The sequence below is a fragment of the Nomascus leucogenys genome, chromosome 7b (assembly GCF_006542625.1).
Source record: "Nomascus leucogenys isolate Asia chromosome 7b, Asia_NLE_v1, whole genome shotgun sequence".
NCBI classification, from domain to species: Eukaryota; Metazoa; Chordata; class Mammalia; order Primates; family Hylobatidae; genus Nomascus; species Nomascus leucogenys.
Window position 1 is genome coordinate 9570007 of NC_044387.1, and position 16667 is coordinate 9586673.

Here is a 16667-nt window from a genome sequence, read left to right on the forward strand (position 1 = left end):
CACCTCCTCCCGCACCCCACCCCTTACTGGCGCGCGAGGGGGAGGTGGAGGCGGTGCACGTGACCACGCCTCTTAAAGGGGCTGTCGCAGGTCGCCCCACCCGCGAAGTGTAGGCCGGGGAGGGGGCGGTGGCCGGAGTGGGTGGGGCGGGGCCGGGCGGGGCCGAGGCTACGTGAGCTAGCCGGGTGGAAACGTTCGAAAGGGCTCGATGTCGCCGCCTCCTCTGGGAAGCCCCCGGCCGCACTCCGTCAGCTGGGGCGGCGGCTGCTTCCTCCGCCTGAGCCAGACCTGCGCCGCAGTCCTGTCCTGTCTGCTGGGCTCGCCGGGTCGCCGCGCGGCTCCCGGTGCTGGCGGGGGTGGGCGCCCGCCGCCTGCCCCGAAACCCGAGAGTCCTCGCTGGTCTTTCGCAGACTCTGACCCGCCTCCGAGCCAGGCCCAAGGTGCAGTCCCCGTGGGAGGGCTGGGGCCCAGGCACCGTCTGGTCTCCGATTTCTGTTCGGGAACTGCTCAGGGATTCGATGGGGAGAGAGGAGACCCCCGAAGTTCCTCCCTAAGGCCACACTGAGCAGGCCTCCAGCCCTGCCTTTACCCCCCCGCCAAGCCTGGGGGGTGGCCTCTGCGCCCGCATAGTCGCAGTCCTAGCCTTTGGTCGTGGTGCACGGTTTCACGGTAGCGTGTGTCAGTCCCCACTCATTCCTCAGTTGTCATCTTTGTAGGGTGATTTCTCCCCGATCTGTGTCCTTTTTCCGCTGCTTGTGCTGTAGTGAAACCGACCCATCTGCAGTCGCTGTATTTCTTGAATTTTTGTGAGGCATTCTTTTTTTTTTTTTTTTTTTTGAGACGGAGTTTAACTCTTGTTGCCCAGGCTGGAGTGTAATGGCGCGATTTCGGCTGACTGCAACCTCTGCCTCCCGGGTTCAAGCGATTCTCCTGCCTCAGCCTCCCGAATAGCTGGTATTACAGGTGCCCGCCACGACGCTCAGCTAATTTTTTGTATTTTTAGTAGAAACGGGGTTTCACCATGTTAGCTAGGCTGGTCTCGAACTCCTGACCTCAGGTGATCCGCCTGTCTCTGCCTCCCAAAGTGCTAGAGCCGCCTTTTTTTTTAGTTTTTAACTAGAGACAAGTTCTCACCATGTTGCCTAGGCTGGTCTCGAACTCCTGAGCCCAAGCGATCCTCCCACTTCGGCCTCCCAAAGTGCTGGGATCACAGGAGTGAGCCATCGCGTCCAACCCAAGCACCTGTGCTTTGTGTCACTCCCATTTCTGGCTAGACCAGGACTCCCTTTGACATCTCTAACCTTGCAGAGGTGTGACTCTGCCAGAGCACTCTTAGATCTCGTACAGGTGTATTTGAAGCCTTGTATTTTCTCTTAAAAGATATCTGGCGAGTAATGGGGTGTGCTGACTCTATTGCTAAAGGGAAAGAATAGGCTGGGCGCGGTGGCTCACGCCTGGGAGCCACTTTGGGAGGCCGAGGCGGGTGGATCACCTGAGGTCAAGAGTTTGAGACCAGCCTGGCCAACATGACAAAACCCCGTCTCTACTAAAAATACAAAAATTAGCTGGGTGTGTTGGCACGCGCCTGTAGTCCCAGCTACTTGGGAGGCTGAGGCAGGAGAATCTCTTGAACGCGGGAGGCAGAGATGGCAATGAGCCGAGATCGAGCCACTGCCCTCCAGCCTGGGTGACAGAGGGAGACTCCGTTCCCCCCCCAAAAAAATAATAAAAGAGAAAGAATTGTGATTTGTTTGTTAGTGATAAACAGCAACAATCTGGGAAAACACCACCACAGCTTTATCCAGACTTCGAAAGAAAAATTGTGTGAGACCTTAAAGGGCTACAAGAACCCTACAAAGTTTTTCTTAGCCCAAGTTTTAATGACTTTATGTTAAAATTTCTGTTGTTAATTTGTTGTGTGCCTACAGGCCCTGACAGGAATACTAGAAACCCATTGTAAATTAAGGTCTTGAAGACATATTTACCCATCATTCAATAAAAGTATTGATATTTACCAGGTTTTGTTTTAAACAGAAGAGACATAATAACAGAGTCAAATAAACCCCTAGTTAGGGAATAATACACAAGTCAACAAATAAATACAAGAAGTCTCAGGGCCAGTCGAGGTGGCTCTAGCCTGTAATCCCAGCACTTTAGGAGGCCGAGGTGGGCGGATCACCTGAGGTCAGGAGTTAGAGACCAGCCTGGCCAACATGGTGAAACCCCATCTCTACTAAAAATACAAAAAAATTAGCTGGGCGTGGTGGCTGGCACCTGTAGTCCCAGCTACTCGGGAGGCTGAGGCAGGAGAATGGATTGAACCCGGGAGGTGGAGGTTGCAGTGAGCCAAGATCGTGCCACTGCACTCCAGCCTGGGCAACAAAGCGAGAGTCTATCTCAGAAAAAAAAAAGTTTCAGGTATCCGCCAGGCAGGGTGGCTCAGGCCTGTAATCCCAGCACTTTGGGAGGCCAAGGCGGCCGGATCACTTGAGTCCAGGAATTCCAGACCAGCCTGGCCAACATGGTGAAACGTCTCTACAAAAAATACAAAAATTAGCTAGGCATGGTGGCACATGCCTGTAGTCCCAGCTATTCTGGAGGCTGAGGGCGGAGGATTACGTGAGCCCGTACATGGAGATTACAGTGAGCTGAGATGGCGCCACTGCATACCAGCCTGGGTGACAGAGTGAGACCCTATCTCATAATAAATTAATAAAAAATGCTGCATTGAAAAAAGTCTCACCGGGCGTGGTGGCTCACGCCTGTAATCCCAGCACTATAGGAGGCCGAGGTGGGTGGATCACCTGAGGTCAGGAGTTCGAGACCAACCCAGCCAACATGGCAAATCCCCGTCTCTACTCCAAATACAAAATTCAGCTGGGTGTGGTGGCTTGCACCTGTAATCCCAGCTACTTAGGAGGCTGAGGCAGGAGAATTGCTTGAACCCGGGACGTGGCAGTTGCAGTGAGCCAAGATTGTGCCATTGCACTCCAGCCTGAGTGACAAGAGTGAAACTCTGTCTCAAAAAAAAAGAAAAAAAGTCTCAGGTATCAATAAGTGCTATGAAGAAAATAAGGTAATGAGATTGAGGGGAGAAGGAGGAAACAATAAATTGGGTGATTAAATAAGGCTTCTGTGAAGAGTGACATTTAAGCTGAAGTCCTTTAAATGGCCCTACATGATCTACTTCCCCATCCAATTTACATATATATACCTTCTAACATATTTTTTCTAAGTTGGGCATGTGGTGCCAGCTACTCAGGAAGCTAAGGAGGTGGGAGAATCCCTTGAACCTGGGAATTCGAGGCTGCAGTGAGCTGAAATTGCACCACTGCACTCCAGCCTGAGTGACAGAGCAAGACCCTATCTCCTAACAAACAAACATATTTTGACATTTACTTGTGTATTAGAATTGTTGTTTTTGTGTGTCCTCAGCAAGAAAAGAGAATTTTGATTTGTTTATTGGTAACAAAAACTGGTACATTGTATGTGCTCATTATGTGTTGAGTAAATAAATTTGGAGCTTACTGAGCAAGCAGAAAGTAGTAAGAGATGTCAGAGAGGCAGGCAGAGGCCAGAGCATGCAGGGATTTTATTACAGATCTTATGGGAAGGCATTGAAGGTTTGTTTTTTTTTTTTTGACGGTCTTGCTCTCTTGCCCAGGCTGGAGTGCAGTGGTGTAATCTCAGCTCACTGCAGCCTCCGACTCCTGGGTTCAAGTGATTCTCCTTCTGCAGCCTCCCCTGTAGCTGGGATTATAGGCACCCGCCACCACGCCTGGGTAAATTTTTGTATTTTTAGCTCGGGTATCCACCAGGCAGGGTGACTTGCGCCTGTAATCCCAGCACTTTGGAAGGCCGAGGCGGGCAGATCACTTGAGGTCAGGAGTTCGAGACCAGCCTGGCCAACATGATGAAACCTCATCTCTACCAAAAATATAAAAAATTAGCCAGGTGTGGTGGCTTGTGCCTGTAATCCCAGCTACTTGGGAGGCTGAGGCGGGAGAATTGCTTGAACCCAGGAGGCAGAGGTTGCAGTGAGAGATCGTGCCACTGCACTCCAACCTGGGCAACAGAGAAAGATTCTGTCTCAAAAAACAAAAACAAAAACAAAACAAAAGTCTTAGAACTGAAAAATGCAAATAACTGAATTTAAAAACTCTCAGTGGATGGGATCAATAACAGAATGGAAGTGACAATTTTCCCAACAGAAGCTGGGAGGAAAAAAAGACATGGAAGTGATAGAAGAAAATAAAATAACTGAACTGGAGGATAGAACAATTGAAATAAGGCTGGGCGTGGTGGCTCACACCTCTAATCCCAGCACTTTGGGAAGCTGAGGCAGGTGGATTGTCTGAGCTCAGGAGTTCGAGACCAGCCTGGGCAACATGGTGAAACCCTATCCCTACTAAAAGTACAAAAAATTGGCCAGGTTTGGTGGTGCGTGCCTGTATTCCCAGCTACTCGGGAAGCTGAGGCAGGAGAATCACTTGAACCTGGGAGGCAGATGTTGCAGTGAGCTGAGATTGCACCACTGCATTCTAGCTTGGGCGACGGAATGAGACTGTCTCCAAAAAACAAACAAACAAAAAACCAAAACAATAGACATTACCCGATCTGAACAAGAAAGAAAACAGACTGAAAACAAAATTAAAAATAGCCTGTGGACCTGTGGAAATACTACAAAAGATCTAATGTTTGTGTCATCAGGGTTCCAGGAGGAGAGAATAAAGAGGGCCAGGTTGAAAAGGTAATTGGTGAAATAATGGCTGGATACTTGCCAACTTTGGCAAGAAAAATCTATAGATTCAAGAAGCTGAGCAAACACTACACAGAATACACCCATAGAAATCCATGCCACAACACATCCAATTAAACTTCTGAAAACTAAAGAGAGAAGAAATTTCGACAGCAGCCAGAGAAAACACCTTACCTAAAGACGAAAAATCATTTGAATGGCAGATTTCTCACCGCAAACCACAGAGGCCAGCAGAAGTGGCAAAATGTTTTTCATGCAAAAAGCGAATACAAAAAAACACCTGTCAACTCAGAATGCTATATGTAGTGAAAATGTCCTTCAGGAATCAAGGGGGAATCAAGACATTCTCAGAAGGAAAACTAAGAGAATTTGTCACCAGTAGGTCTTCCCCCAGAAAGGGCTAAAGGAAGTTCTCTAAAAAGAAAGAAAACAATAAAACAAGGACCTTGGAAAGTTAGAAAGAAAAAACAAACACAGAAAGTGAAAATATGGGCAAATACAATAAGCTTTTCTTCTCCTTTTGAGTTTTCTAAATTATGTATGACAGTTGAAGTAAAAATTTCTTTTGGAGACAAGAGTCTTGCTCTGCTGCCCAGGCTGGAGTGCAGTGGCGCCATCTCAGCTCACTACAACCTCCACCTCCTGGGTTCAAGCAATTCTCATGCCTCAGCCTCCCAAGAAGCTGGGACTACAAGTACATGCCACCATGCCTGGCTAATTTTTTGTATTTTTAGTAGAGATGGGGTTTCACTGTGTTAGCCAAGATGGTCTCAATCTCTTGACCTCATGATCTGCCCACCTCAGCCTCCCAAAGTGCTGGGAATGCTAAAATTTTTACTTTAGGCCGGGTGCAGTGGCTCATGCCTGTAATCCCAGCACCTTGGGAGGCCGAGGCAGGCAGATCACCTGAGGTCAGGAATTTGAAACCAGCCTGGCCAACAAGGTGAAACCCCATCTCTACTAAAAAAAAAAAAAAAATTAGCTGGGCATGGTGGCACATGCCTGTAATCCCAGTTACCCGAGAGGCAGAGGTTGCAGTGTGCTGAGATCGTGCCACTGCACTCCAGCCTGGGTGACAAAGCGAGACTCCATCTCCAAAAAAAAAAAAAAAAATTATAGCATTATCTTCTAATATAGTCCTAAATCTATATGGAGAAAATATTTTAAACAATTACCATATAAACTGGGAAGGGTGAAGGGACCAGAGGGAGGTAAGGTTTTTATATTTCTCTCAAACTGGTAAAATGATGACATTAGTAGACTGTCATAAGTCATGTATATAAGAGCTGCCACTTAAAAAGCTATACAAAGAGACACTCAGAAGAGAAACACTATAGATAAAATGGAATTCTAAAAAGTGTTTGACACACAGAAAGGCAGAAAAACAGAGCACAAGCAGAAAACAAAAAATAAAATGAGGTGGGGCACAGTTGCTCGCATCTGTAATCCCAGCACTTTGGGAGGCCAAGGCAAGAGGATCCCTTGAGCCCAGGAGTTCGAGACCAGCCTTGGCAACATAATGAGACCTCATCTCTACAAACAATACACACACACACACACACAAAAACATGAGTGTGGTGGTGCTCAACTGTATTCTCAACTACTTGGGAGGCTGAGGCAGGAGGATGACTTGAGCCCACCAATGTCAAGACTGCCGTGAGCTGCGATTTCGGCACTATACTCTAGTGTAAGTGATAGAGTGATACCTTGTCTCAAAAATAAAATAATCACTTCAACCTGAGGAAGCTGATTAGAAAAATAGAAAAAAATAAAATGACAGACTTCCGCCTTAACATATCAACAATTGTATTAAATGCAAATGGTCTAAATACACCAATTAAAAGAGAAATTGGCAGAGTGGATTTAAAAAAAAAAACCAGTTGTATGCTATCTGCAAGAAATTCACTACAAATATGATATAGGCAAGTTGCAAGTAAAAGTATGGAAAAAGTTATGTCATACAAGCATTCATCAAAGGAAAGCAAGAGTGACTATACTAAAATAAACTAAAGTGGACTTTGGAGCAAAGAAAATTAATGTAGAAAGAGCGGGACATTATATAACGCTAAAAGAGTCAATCCACTGAGAAGACATAGCAACCCTAAATGTGTATGCACTAAAAAACAGCACTGCAAAACATGTGAAGTGAAAACTGACAGACCTAAAAGTAGAAATAGGTAAGTCCAAGCCAGGTGCGGTGGCCCACACCTGTAATCCCAGCACTTTGGGAGGCCGAAGTGGGAGGATTGCTTGAACATAGGAGTTGACCGGTCTGGGCAACATAGTGAGACCCTGCCTCACAAAAAATAAAAAAAAAATTAGCCAGGCATGGTGCCACACACCTGTGGTCTCAGCTACATGGGAGACTGAGGTGGGAGGATCTCTTGAGCCTGGGAGGTGAAGGCTGCAGTGAGCCATGATTGCACCACTGCACTACAGCTGGGTAACAGAGTGAGACCCTGTTTCAAAAAAAAAGAAAAAAAATATAATGACTTAGGCAAAATTGATCACTTCCTCAAAAACAAATTACCACAAGTCATCCAAGATGAAATAATTTGAATAGCCCTATAACTTTTTTTTTTTTTCGAGACAGAATCTCACTCTGTTGCCCTGGCTGGAGTGCAGTGGTATGATCTCGGCTCACTGCAAACTCTGTCTCCCGGCTTCAAGTGATTCTTGTGCCTCAGCCTCCTGAGTAGCTGGGACTGCAGGCACATGCCACCATGCCTGGCTAATTTTTGTATTTTTAGTAGAGGCAGGGTTTTGCCATGTTGCCCAGTCTGGTCTCAAACTACTGACCTTAAGTGATACACTCTCCTTGGCCTCCCAAAGTGCTGGGATTACAAGTGTGAGCCTGGGAGGTGGAAACTGCAGTGAGCTGAGATCGTGCTACTGCACTCCAGCCTGGGCAATAGACCCAGAACTTGTCTCAAAGGAAAAAACAAAAAGTTGAGGATCATCTATAATTATATGAAGCTAGTTTTACCCTGATAACAAAACCAGACAGAGTACAAAAAAGAAAACTACAGAAACAATAACTGTCATGAATATACACACAAAAATCCACAACAAAATATTAGCAAATGATACCTACAAAAATTTAAAAAATTTTTGTTAATGGGACAAAATATTAGCAAATATAAAAATAATTATTCACCATGGCCAAGTGGGGGTTTTTTCAGGGATGCAAGGCTGGTTCAATATTTCAAAATAAATCAATGGATTCTTCCATATTAATGGGCTCAAGAAGAAAAATCACATGATTATATCAATAGGTGCACACACAGGAATAGAAGGGGAACTTCCTCAATTTGATAAGGAGCATGTACAAAAACCTGCCAATTTTATACATCTGGTCTTCTGTATCTGTGGATTCAACCAACAAGGGATCAAAAATACTTGGGGAAAAAACCCAGTAAGGATGCTGTGTTTGTACTGAACATGTACAGCCTTTTTTTCCTTGTCATTATTTCCTACCTAGTCTATATGGTATGTCAACTATTTACATAGCGTTTACATTGTATTATAAGTAATCTAGAGATAATTTAAAGTATGCAGGAAGATATGCCTAGGTTATATGCAAATACTACACCATTTTATCTCAGGGACTTGAAGATCCTGGGATTTTGGTATACGTGGGGGATCCTGATCCCCCATGGACATCAAGGGACAAGTGGTGAAATGCTGAATACTTTCTCCTAAAATCGGGAACAAGGCAAGAAAGGCCTCATCACTCTTTCACTCTTATTTATTATAGCACTGGAACTTCTAGCCAGTGGAACAAGACCAAAAAAAAAAAAAAAAAAAAAAAAAGGAAGTAGCCAGGCGCAGTGGCTCACACCTGTAATCCCAGCACTTTGGGAGGCTGAGGCGGGTGGATCACCTGAGATCAGGAGTTGCAGACCAGCCTGGCCAACATGGTGAAACCCCATCTCTACCAAAAATACAAAATTAGCCAGATGTGTTGGTGTACAACTGTAATCCCAGCTACTCGGGAGGCTGAGGCAGGAGAATCGCTTGAACCAGGGAGGCAGAGGTTGCAGTGAGCCCAGATCGCGCCATTGCACTCCAGCCTCGGTGACAGATCCACACTCTGTCTCAAAAAAAAAAAAAAAAAAAAAAAGGAAGTAGAAGGCATACAGGTTGGAAAGGAGGAAATAAAACTGTCTCGTTTTTAGACGACACACGGTTATGTAGAAAATCTCAAGAATCTAGCAAAACTTACAACTAAATGAGTTCAGCAAGGTTACAGAATATATGATAAACATACCAAAATCAATTGTATTTGTATATACTAGCTAAGAACATGTGGACACTGAAATTGAAAGGAATATGCCACTTCTAATCATCCAAAAAGTGAAATAGTTAGGTGTAAATCTAACAAAACATATTTCAGACTTGTGTGCTGAAAACTACACAACACTGATAAGAGAAATAAAAAATATATGTATATTTTTGAGACACAAGCTCCCTTTGTTGCCCAGGCTGGAGTGCAGTGGTGTGATCTCAGCTCCCTGCAACCTTGGACTCCTGGGCTCAAGTAATCCTCTTCCTTCAGCGTTCCAAGTAGTTGGGACTACAGGCGCCCACCACCATGCCCAGCTAATTTTTGTATTTTTAGTAGAGATGGGTTTCACCATATTGGTCAGGCTGGTCTCAAACTCCTTACCTCAGGTGATCCGCCCACCTCAGCCTCCCAAAGTGCTGAGATTACAGGCGTGAGCCACTGTGCCTAGCCAATTTTTGTATTTTTTTAGTAGAGATGGGGTTTCACCATGTTGGCCAGGCTGGTCTCAAACTCCTGACCTCAGGTGATCTGCCTGCCTCCACCTCCCGAAGCGCTGGGATTATAATCATGAGCCACTGAGCCAGGCCTATTCTAAAATTTACATTAAAAGGCAAAGGAACTAGAATAGCTAGAACAATTTTGGAAAGGAAAAATAAAGTGGGAGGAAACTCTTTACCTGCTTTCAAGACTTATTTTTTACAGCTGCAGTAATCAAGACTGGTGTTCGTGGAGGATAGACACATAGACCAATGGAACAGAATAGAGAACCCAGAAAAAGACTCACTTGAATATGCCCAACTGAATTTTGACAGAGGTACAAAAGTAATTCAGTAGAGGAAAAACGCACCATTTTTAACAAATGGTGCTGGAGCAATTGAACATCTATAGGCAAACAAAAACCAAACCAAAACAAAAAACCCTCGACCTATGTCTCACATGTTATTCAAAAATTAACTCAATGTGTATCATGAACTTAAACCTAATACTATAAAACGTTTAGAATTAAGGCCAGGCGCGGTGGCTCACGCCTGTAATCCTAGCACTTTGGGAGGCCGAGATGGGTGGATCACTTGAGGCCAGGAGTTCAAGACCAGCCTAGCCAACATGGAGAAACCCGGTCTCTACTAAAAATACAAAAATTAACTGGGCATGGTGGCGGGCGCCTGTAATCCCAGCTCCTTGGGAGACTGAGAGGCATGAGAATCGCTTGAACCTGGGAGGCAGAGGTTGCAGTGAGCCGAGATAGTGCCACTGCACTATAGCCTGGGTGACAGAGTGAGACTCTATCTCAAAAACAAACAACAACAAAAAAGAAGCCAAAAAAAAAAAAAAAAAAGAGAAAATTTGCAGGATCTAGGGCCAGACAGAATTCTTAGACTTGGCACCAACAGCATGATCTATAGGTAGAACAATTGATAAATTGAACATTAGAGTTTAAAACTTTTGCTCCATGAAAGGGCCAGTTAAGGGGAGGAAAAGACAGCTACAGAGTGGGAGAAAGAATTTGCAAACCACATATCTGACAAAGCACTAATAGGTAGAATATATAAAGAAAGAATTGTTAAAAATTCAGCTATCAAAAAACAATCCAACTAGAACATGCGCAAATGGCATGGAAAGAGATTTCATTGGAGAGGATAGATGTAATACAAATGGCAAGTAAGCAGATGAAGAGATGTTCAACACCATTAGCCATCAGAGAAATGCAAATTAAAACCACAATGAGATATTACTACCCATCAGAATCGCCAAAAAAAACCCAAAAACAAACAAAAAAAAACTGACAACACCAAATGCTGGTGAGGATGTGGAAAAACGGAATGACTCATACATTGCAGGTAGAAATGCAAAATGGTACAGTCACTTTGGAAAGTTTGCCAGTATCTCCAGTATCTTTTTTTTTTTTTTTTAGATGGAGTTTTGCTTTTGTTGCCCAGGACGGAGTGCAACGGTGTGACCTTGGCTCACTGCAACCTCCGCCTCCTGGGTTCAAGCAATTATCCTGCCTCAGCCTCCCAAGTAGCTGGGATTACAGGCATGTGCCACCACACCTGGCTAATTTTTTGTATTTAGTAGAGATTTAGTAGGGGTTTCACCATGTTGACCAGGCTGGTCTTGAACTCCTGAGCTCAGGCAATCCACCCGCCTTGGCCTCTGAAAGTGCTAGAATACAGGCGTGAGCCACTGTGCCCAGCCATTTTTTTTTTTTTTTAAGTTCCAGGATACATGTGCAGAACTGTGCAGAACATGCAGGTTTGTTACATAGGTAAATGTTTGCCATGGTGGTTTGCTGCACCTATTAACCCATCACCTAAGTATTAAGCTCTGCATGCATTAGCTGTTTATCCTGATGCTCTCCCTCCCCCTGCCCCTCTAAGATGAGTATTTTAATAAAAATGTTTGTTCTAACCTTGTAGGCTTCCCACTTTCGTTTCCTAGGAAAATGTAGTATTTAGTGGCAACCATTCAGAACCAATGGGGTTTAAAAACTGGTGGGAATTGGCCGGGCGCGGTGGCTCACGCTTGTAATCCCAGCACTTTGGTGAGGCCGAGGCGGGCGGATCACGAGGTCAGGAGATCGAGACCACGGTGAAACCCCGTCTCTACTAAAAATACAAAAAAATTAGCCGGGCGTGGTGGCGGGCGCCTGTAGTCCCAGCTACTCGGAGAGGCTGAGGCAGGAGAATGGCGTGAACCCAGGAGGCGGAGCTTGCAGTGAGCCGAGATTGCGCCACTGCACTCCAGCCTGGGCGACAGAGCGAGACTCCGTCTCAAAACAACAACAACAACAACAAAAAAAACTGGTGGGAATCTAGATCAATATTATATAGTGACAGATACTTTTTTTTTAGAGACAGGGTCTTGCCCTTGTCACTCAAGAGTGTAGTGGTGTGATCATAGCTTGTTGCAGCTTTGGGCCTCAGACTCCTGGGCTCAAGTGATCCTCCCACCTCAACCTCCTAAGTAGCTGGGGCTACCTGCATGCACCATCACACCTAATATAATTTTTTTGTAGAGATGGGGATCTAGCTATGTTGCCCAGGTTGGTCTTGAACTTCTGGCCTCCAGTGATCCTCCCACCTCAGCCTCCCAAAGTGCTAGGATTACATGCATGAGGCACCACACCTGACCAGTCACACAAATTTTTATGTCCAGAGTAATTCTTACCAGTATAATTCTAGATCTTATAACCCTAAATACCCTAAATGATATTTCAATTAGGGTATTTAATTTAGGGTCATAAGATGTAGAATTATTTTTCAAGAGCTCACTGAAACATGGAGAAGGAGGGGTGTTACCATTTGGTCATCTACTTCAGTGGCAGCTGTTGAGCAGTTTCACATGGAAGACAAGGAAGTCATGGAATTTAGGTAGAATGGTTGGTGTTTCAGATGTTTAAGGGCTGCTAGCCATAGGTGTCAAGGGGGCTAAAGACTGGGCCAGGGCTGCTTCCAGATGCAGCCTCAGACAGCCCAAATCTCTGCTTTACATGCTGGATACTTTCGACTTTTGTGGATGAAGTACCTCTTAGTGGAGTCCAAGCTGTGAGCAGGGTTACTGTTCTAACAATACATGTATATACTGCAAATTATAGCTTCATTATTTTGAAATATTTGATATAAAATATTTCAACTGGATTAGAAATCCATTCACATAAGAAATTTCATGTTTGTTGGTCAGTCATGGTGGCTCACTGTACATATTTTACTTATCATAGTTAAACGATGTATAATAATTTTTTTCTCCAAGTCATATGTACTTACCACTCAGCCCCCTCAAATTTATTCCATTGTGCCATACAAAGTATCTTTTTGTGCCTGCCAGAATGTGAGAAATGTTAAAAGTACTCCTTATAGACAGTCTCAGATTTTAAAGATGGTTCCTAACAGGGAGAGAGAGAGATGGCTACACTTAGGATTCATTATATGGTTGACAAAGTTCAAATATTCATAATTTTGCAACTTGATCCTATTTCCCCACAAAATTCATCCTTCATAAAATGTGCATGGCTATAGTTTACAGTCTTGAGTACTATGGGGACTTTCTGGAGACCTTTCAGTCAGTTTTGTGTCAACCTTTTAATAGGCTGGATCAAATCCATCAGATTCTTCCTCTGTAAGATGGATAAAATCATTTCAAGTTTGCTATCATGATTTTGTGACAGCAGCTAATGAATACTTTTTAAATTATTTTGTAAAACCAGATGGTCTCACGTTTATACTAAATAGACTGTAAACTCTAGATTCTAAAGTAACACACACACACACCATACACCTCTATACTGTTTTATAGTTTTATTTTTTTTTAAATGACAGTTACAAATGCTTTTCCCTTGATGGGCAATGATGTAACTATTTTCAGTTATTAGTAATGCCTTAAAAAGTAACAGCATTTTGTCTAAATTGAACTTATATAATTGCACAAAAGTTATGGAAAGCATTAAGAAATGCTAGTAAAGATTGAAGTTTTCTCAGATTCTTGCGCAGCAACTCCAAGAAGGCTTGATTCCAGTGGGTCCTCTGATTCAAACAATAATGATGCCCAAACTCAGTGACACACAGGTAGAGAACAGCAGCACAACCAGGAGAACCCATGCAGTTTGTAACAGTGAAATTCTGCTCTACTGTTAAGGTTTAATGATGCATTCATTCATCTTTTCATTAGGAGCATAAAAAACACCTCAAGTTATATTTTCTCAGGCTTAAAACTTGTTTTGAGCTATGGATTCTACTTCAGGAAACAAAAATTAAAAAAAAAACACAATCACACCATAAAAACCTCTTCTAAGCAGGTTCCTTTATGCTGCTACTGTTTGTGGGGCCTGCCTAATTTTCTAATAGACACACAAACGAATTACATTCTCAGCTATCAGACACTAGTTGAGGGACAGCAGATAGGTTCTAACTGTTTTATTGGCAGCAGTTATTGGAAACACTGTTAAAAGGACTCCGAGGTCACCGCTGGACTGGTGAACAGCTCACTGTGCTTTCTTCTCCATCTCTGACATGGGAACAGGAGGGGGAGAAGCAGCATTTGTGCTTCACATTTGTGATCTTTGTATTATTAACAAAGCTGAACAGGGTGTGGGTGTGGATATTTGGAGGTGGGAGGGTGAGTAGGGGCGATGGAGACTCCAGCTGTGCAGCCTTCATTCCGAGAGCTGCTTAGATAAGGTGCGCAAAACCAGGCATTCCTAGGCTAGCACTGTCAGGATATGATTTGTATCGCTTTTGTTTTCACATTATCTGTCTCTTGAGGAAGTCACTGCCTGTCTGCTTTCACTCTGTACCCTGGGTTTCCCTGATAAGATAGGCAAACTTCCAGCATTGCAGAGATTGTTAATCCCCTAGCTTGTGCTTCCCTAATACAAATTGTTTTTTTAAGAAACCCTCAAAGTTGTGTTCTAACAATTGGCATGTTTTATACCTCTTGAGCTCATATCCAGGTTTAAAGGAGGTGAACACACTGGTTCTTAAAGCTTCCCTCTATCACAGAAGCTCCTAAATAAGCTATCTGTGGTAATCTAGCCCTGTTCACCTTGCAAACTGAGTTGCTGTATAATTGTATCCAATGTTTGTGTTTAAAGAAATATGACTCTTAAACTGGGCGTGGTGGCTCATGCCTGTAATCCTAGCACTTTGGGAGGCTGAGGTGGGCGGATTGCCTAACCTCAGGAGTTTGAGACCAGCCTGGGCAACAGGGTGAAACCCTGTCTCTACTAAAATACAAAAAATTAAAATACAAAAAATTAGCTGGGCATGGCGGCATGCACCTGTAGTCCCAGTTACTCAGGAGGCTGAGGCAGGAGACTTGCCTGAACCCAGGTGGTGGAGGTTGTAGTGAGCCGAGATTACACCTCTGCACTCCAGCCCAGGCGACAGAGACTCTGTTTCCAAAAAAAATAAAAAAGAAATATGACTCTTTACCACTGCACTCCCAATGCTAGTATCAAAGAAAGATAAGAATCATAGGATATTTACAGGTACTTGGTAGATTCCGTATTTTGTTTCTATTAGCACTAGAGGAAATCACAGAATGATAACAGGGGTACTTCTCTGAAAACTGGGTGCCACTACTGGGACTCTGACAGGGTATGTAAGTAGAGGATCTGCTTCTGCGCAGCACAACAACTACAAGGGTAACCTGTGAGGGTCAGTGCATTAAGAATCTATAGAGGGAGCAGGGATGTCTGGGAAAGAAATCATTTTTTTTCTTTTCTTTTTATTAATTTTTGAAGCAATCATTAAGAAATCATCTTTAAATTGAAGAGAAAAGATGGCAGGATGGCAGGATTTTTTTTTTTTTTTTTTTTTTTGAGGCAGAGTCTTGCTCAGTCACCCAGGCTGGAGTGCAGTCGCATGAGCTCAGCTCACTGCAACCTCCACCTCCCAGGTTCAAGCAATTCTCATGCCTCAGCCTCCCAAGTAGCCAGAATTACAGGCATGTATCACCACACCCAGCTCATTTTTGTATTTTTAGTAGAGACAGTGTTTCACCACGTTGGCCAGGCTGGTTTTGACCTCTTGGTCTCAAGAGATCCACCTGTCTCGACCTCCCAAAGTGCTGGGATTACAGGCAGAGCCACTGTGCCCAGCCCTGATGTCTGGATCTTTAGTATATACATACATAATTTTCTTCCTCTTCCATTTCCTTCTTTATCAAGAATCTAAACACTTTCCAGGTCCCAGGCAAATGGCAAGAAAAGCTCAAAAGTGTTTTGTTTGGTACGTAGCTAGTATTGCTGGAACCTGGACTGTGGCTGACTAATAAGACTGCAGGACACCAGTGTCCCTGAGGGCTCATATGGCTCCAGTAGATATGCAGGATCTAGAATAGGTAGGGAGGAGTTACATAAGGTATGTATTGGCCACCCACAATCACCGACAGATGAATTTTCGGATAGGCAGAGACCTTGGTAATTAGCTAAAAATACAGGCATCACAGAAACTTCTTATGATATTGGGTGGATCTCAGCAAAAGTATAGAAAGGGAAGGACTTGAAAAGAAGAAGTGAATTTTCTATATGTTTAAATGTGTTAACTGGAATGCATGGACATATGTAACCAAGACCTTTATGTTTAAAAATTAAACTTGCTCTGGTCATTAATTCTATAGAAAAAATTCATTTTTTCTATAGAATTCCAAAATTCATTTTTCCAGACTTCTAACTACTTAAAACAAAAAACCCCCCACACACAATTACATACATTCACACAGCTGCTATGCTCCCAAATGGAATGCACATATTAATGCACACACAGAGACACTCAGAAAGCACATGTGCAGGGCTGCCAGAAGACACCCATCTTGAACCTGAGGTGCATGTGGGCCCCAGTGAAGGTCAAGAAGCCCGGCTGCATATCTGTTCAATGTCATTCATCTCTTTGGGACAGTCTGCAGAAAGGATGAGAGGTGAGTCCTGAGTCACCACTACATCATCCTCAATTCGTACACCAAGACCCCGAAACTTCTCTGGGGCATCTTTGTCATCCTCTGGAATATAAATGCCTGTGAAGTAGAAAGAAGAACACGCTGTTCAGGAATGATAGTCTGGGTGGTTTGGGGCAAGTAAATTCTGGGTTAAAATTCCTTCCTCTGTAATACTGGATCTTTATGGTA

The 16667-nt window shown here is 43.9% G+C and overlaps 1 protein-coding gene across 2 annotated transcripts in view; it reads right to left on the minus strand.

Annotated features, from left to right (window-relative positions):
- Nucleotides 1-16269: 16269 nt before the first annotated feature.
- The window catches only part of XPNPEP3 (X-prolyl aminopeptidase 3), a 69492-nt gene continuing 69094 nt past the window's right edge, over nucleotides 16270-16667 (minus strand). For both annotated transcript variants that reach the window (XM_003264795.3, XM_030815483.1), the window contains one exon: nucleotides 16270-16556. In XM_003264795.3, coding sequence (XP_003264843.2) covers nucleotides 16390-16556 — 167 coding nt within the window. In that variant the 3' untranslated portion in view covers nucleotides 16270-16389. The remainder of the gene's footprint in view (nucleotides 16557-16667) is intronic.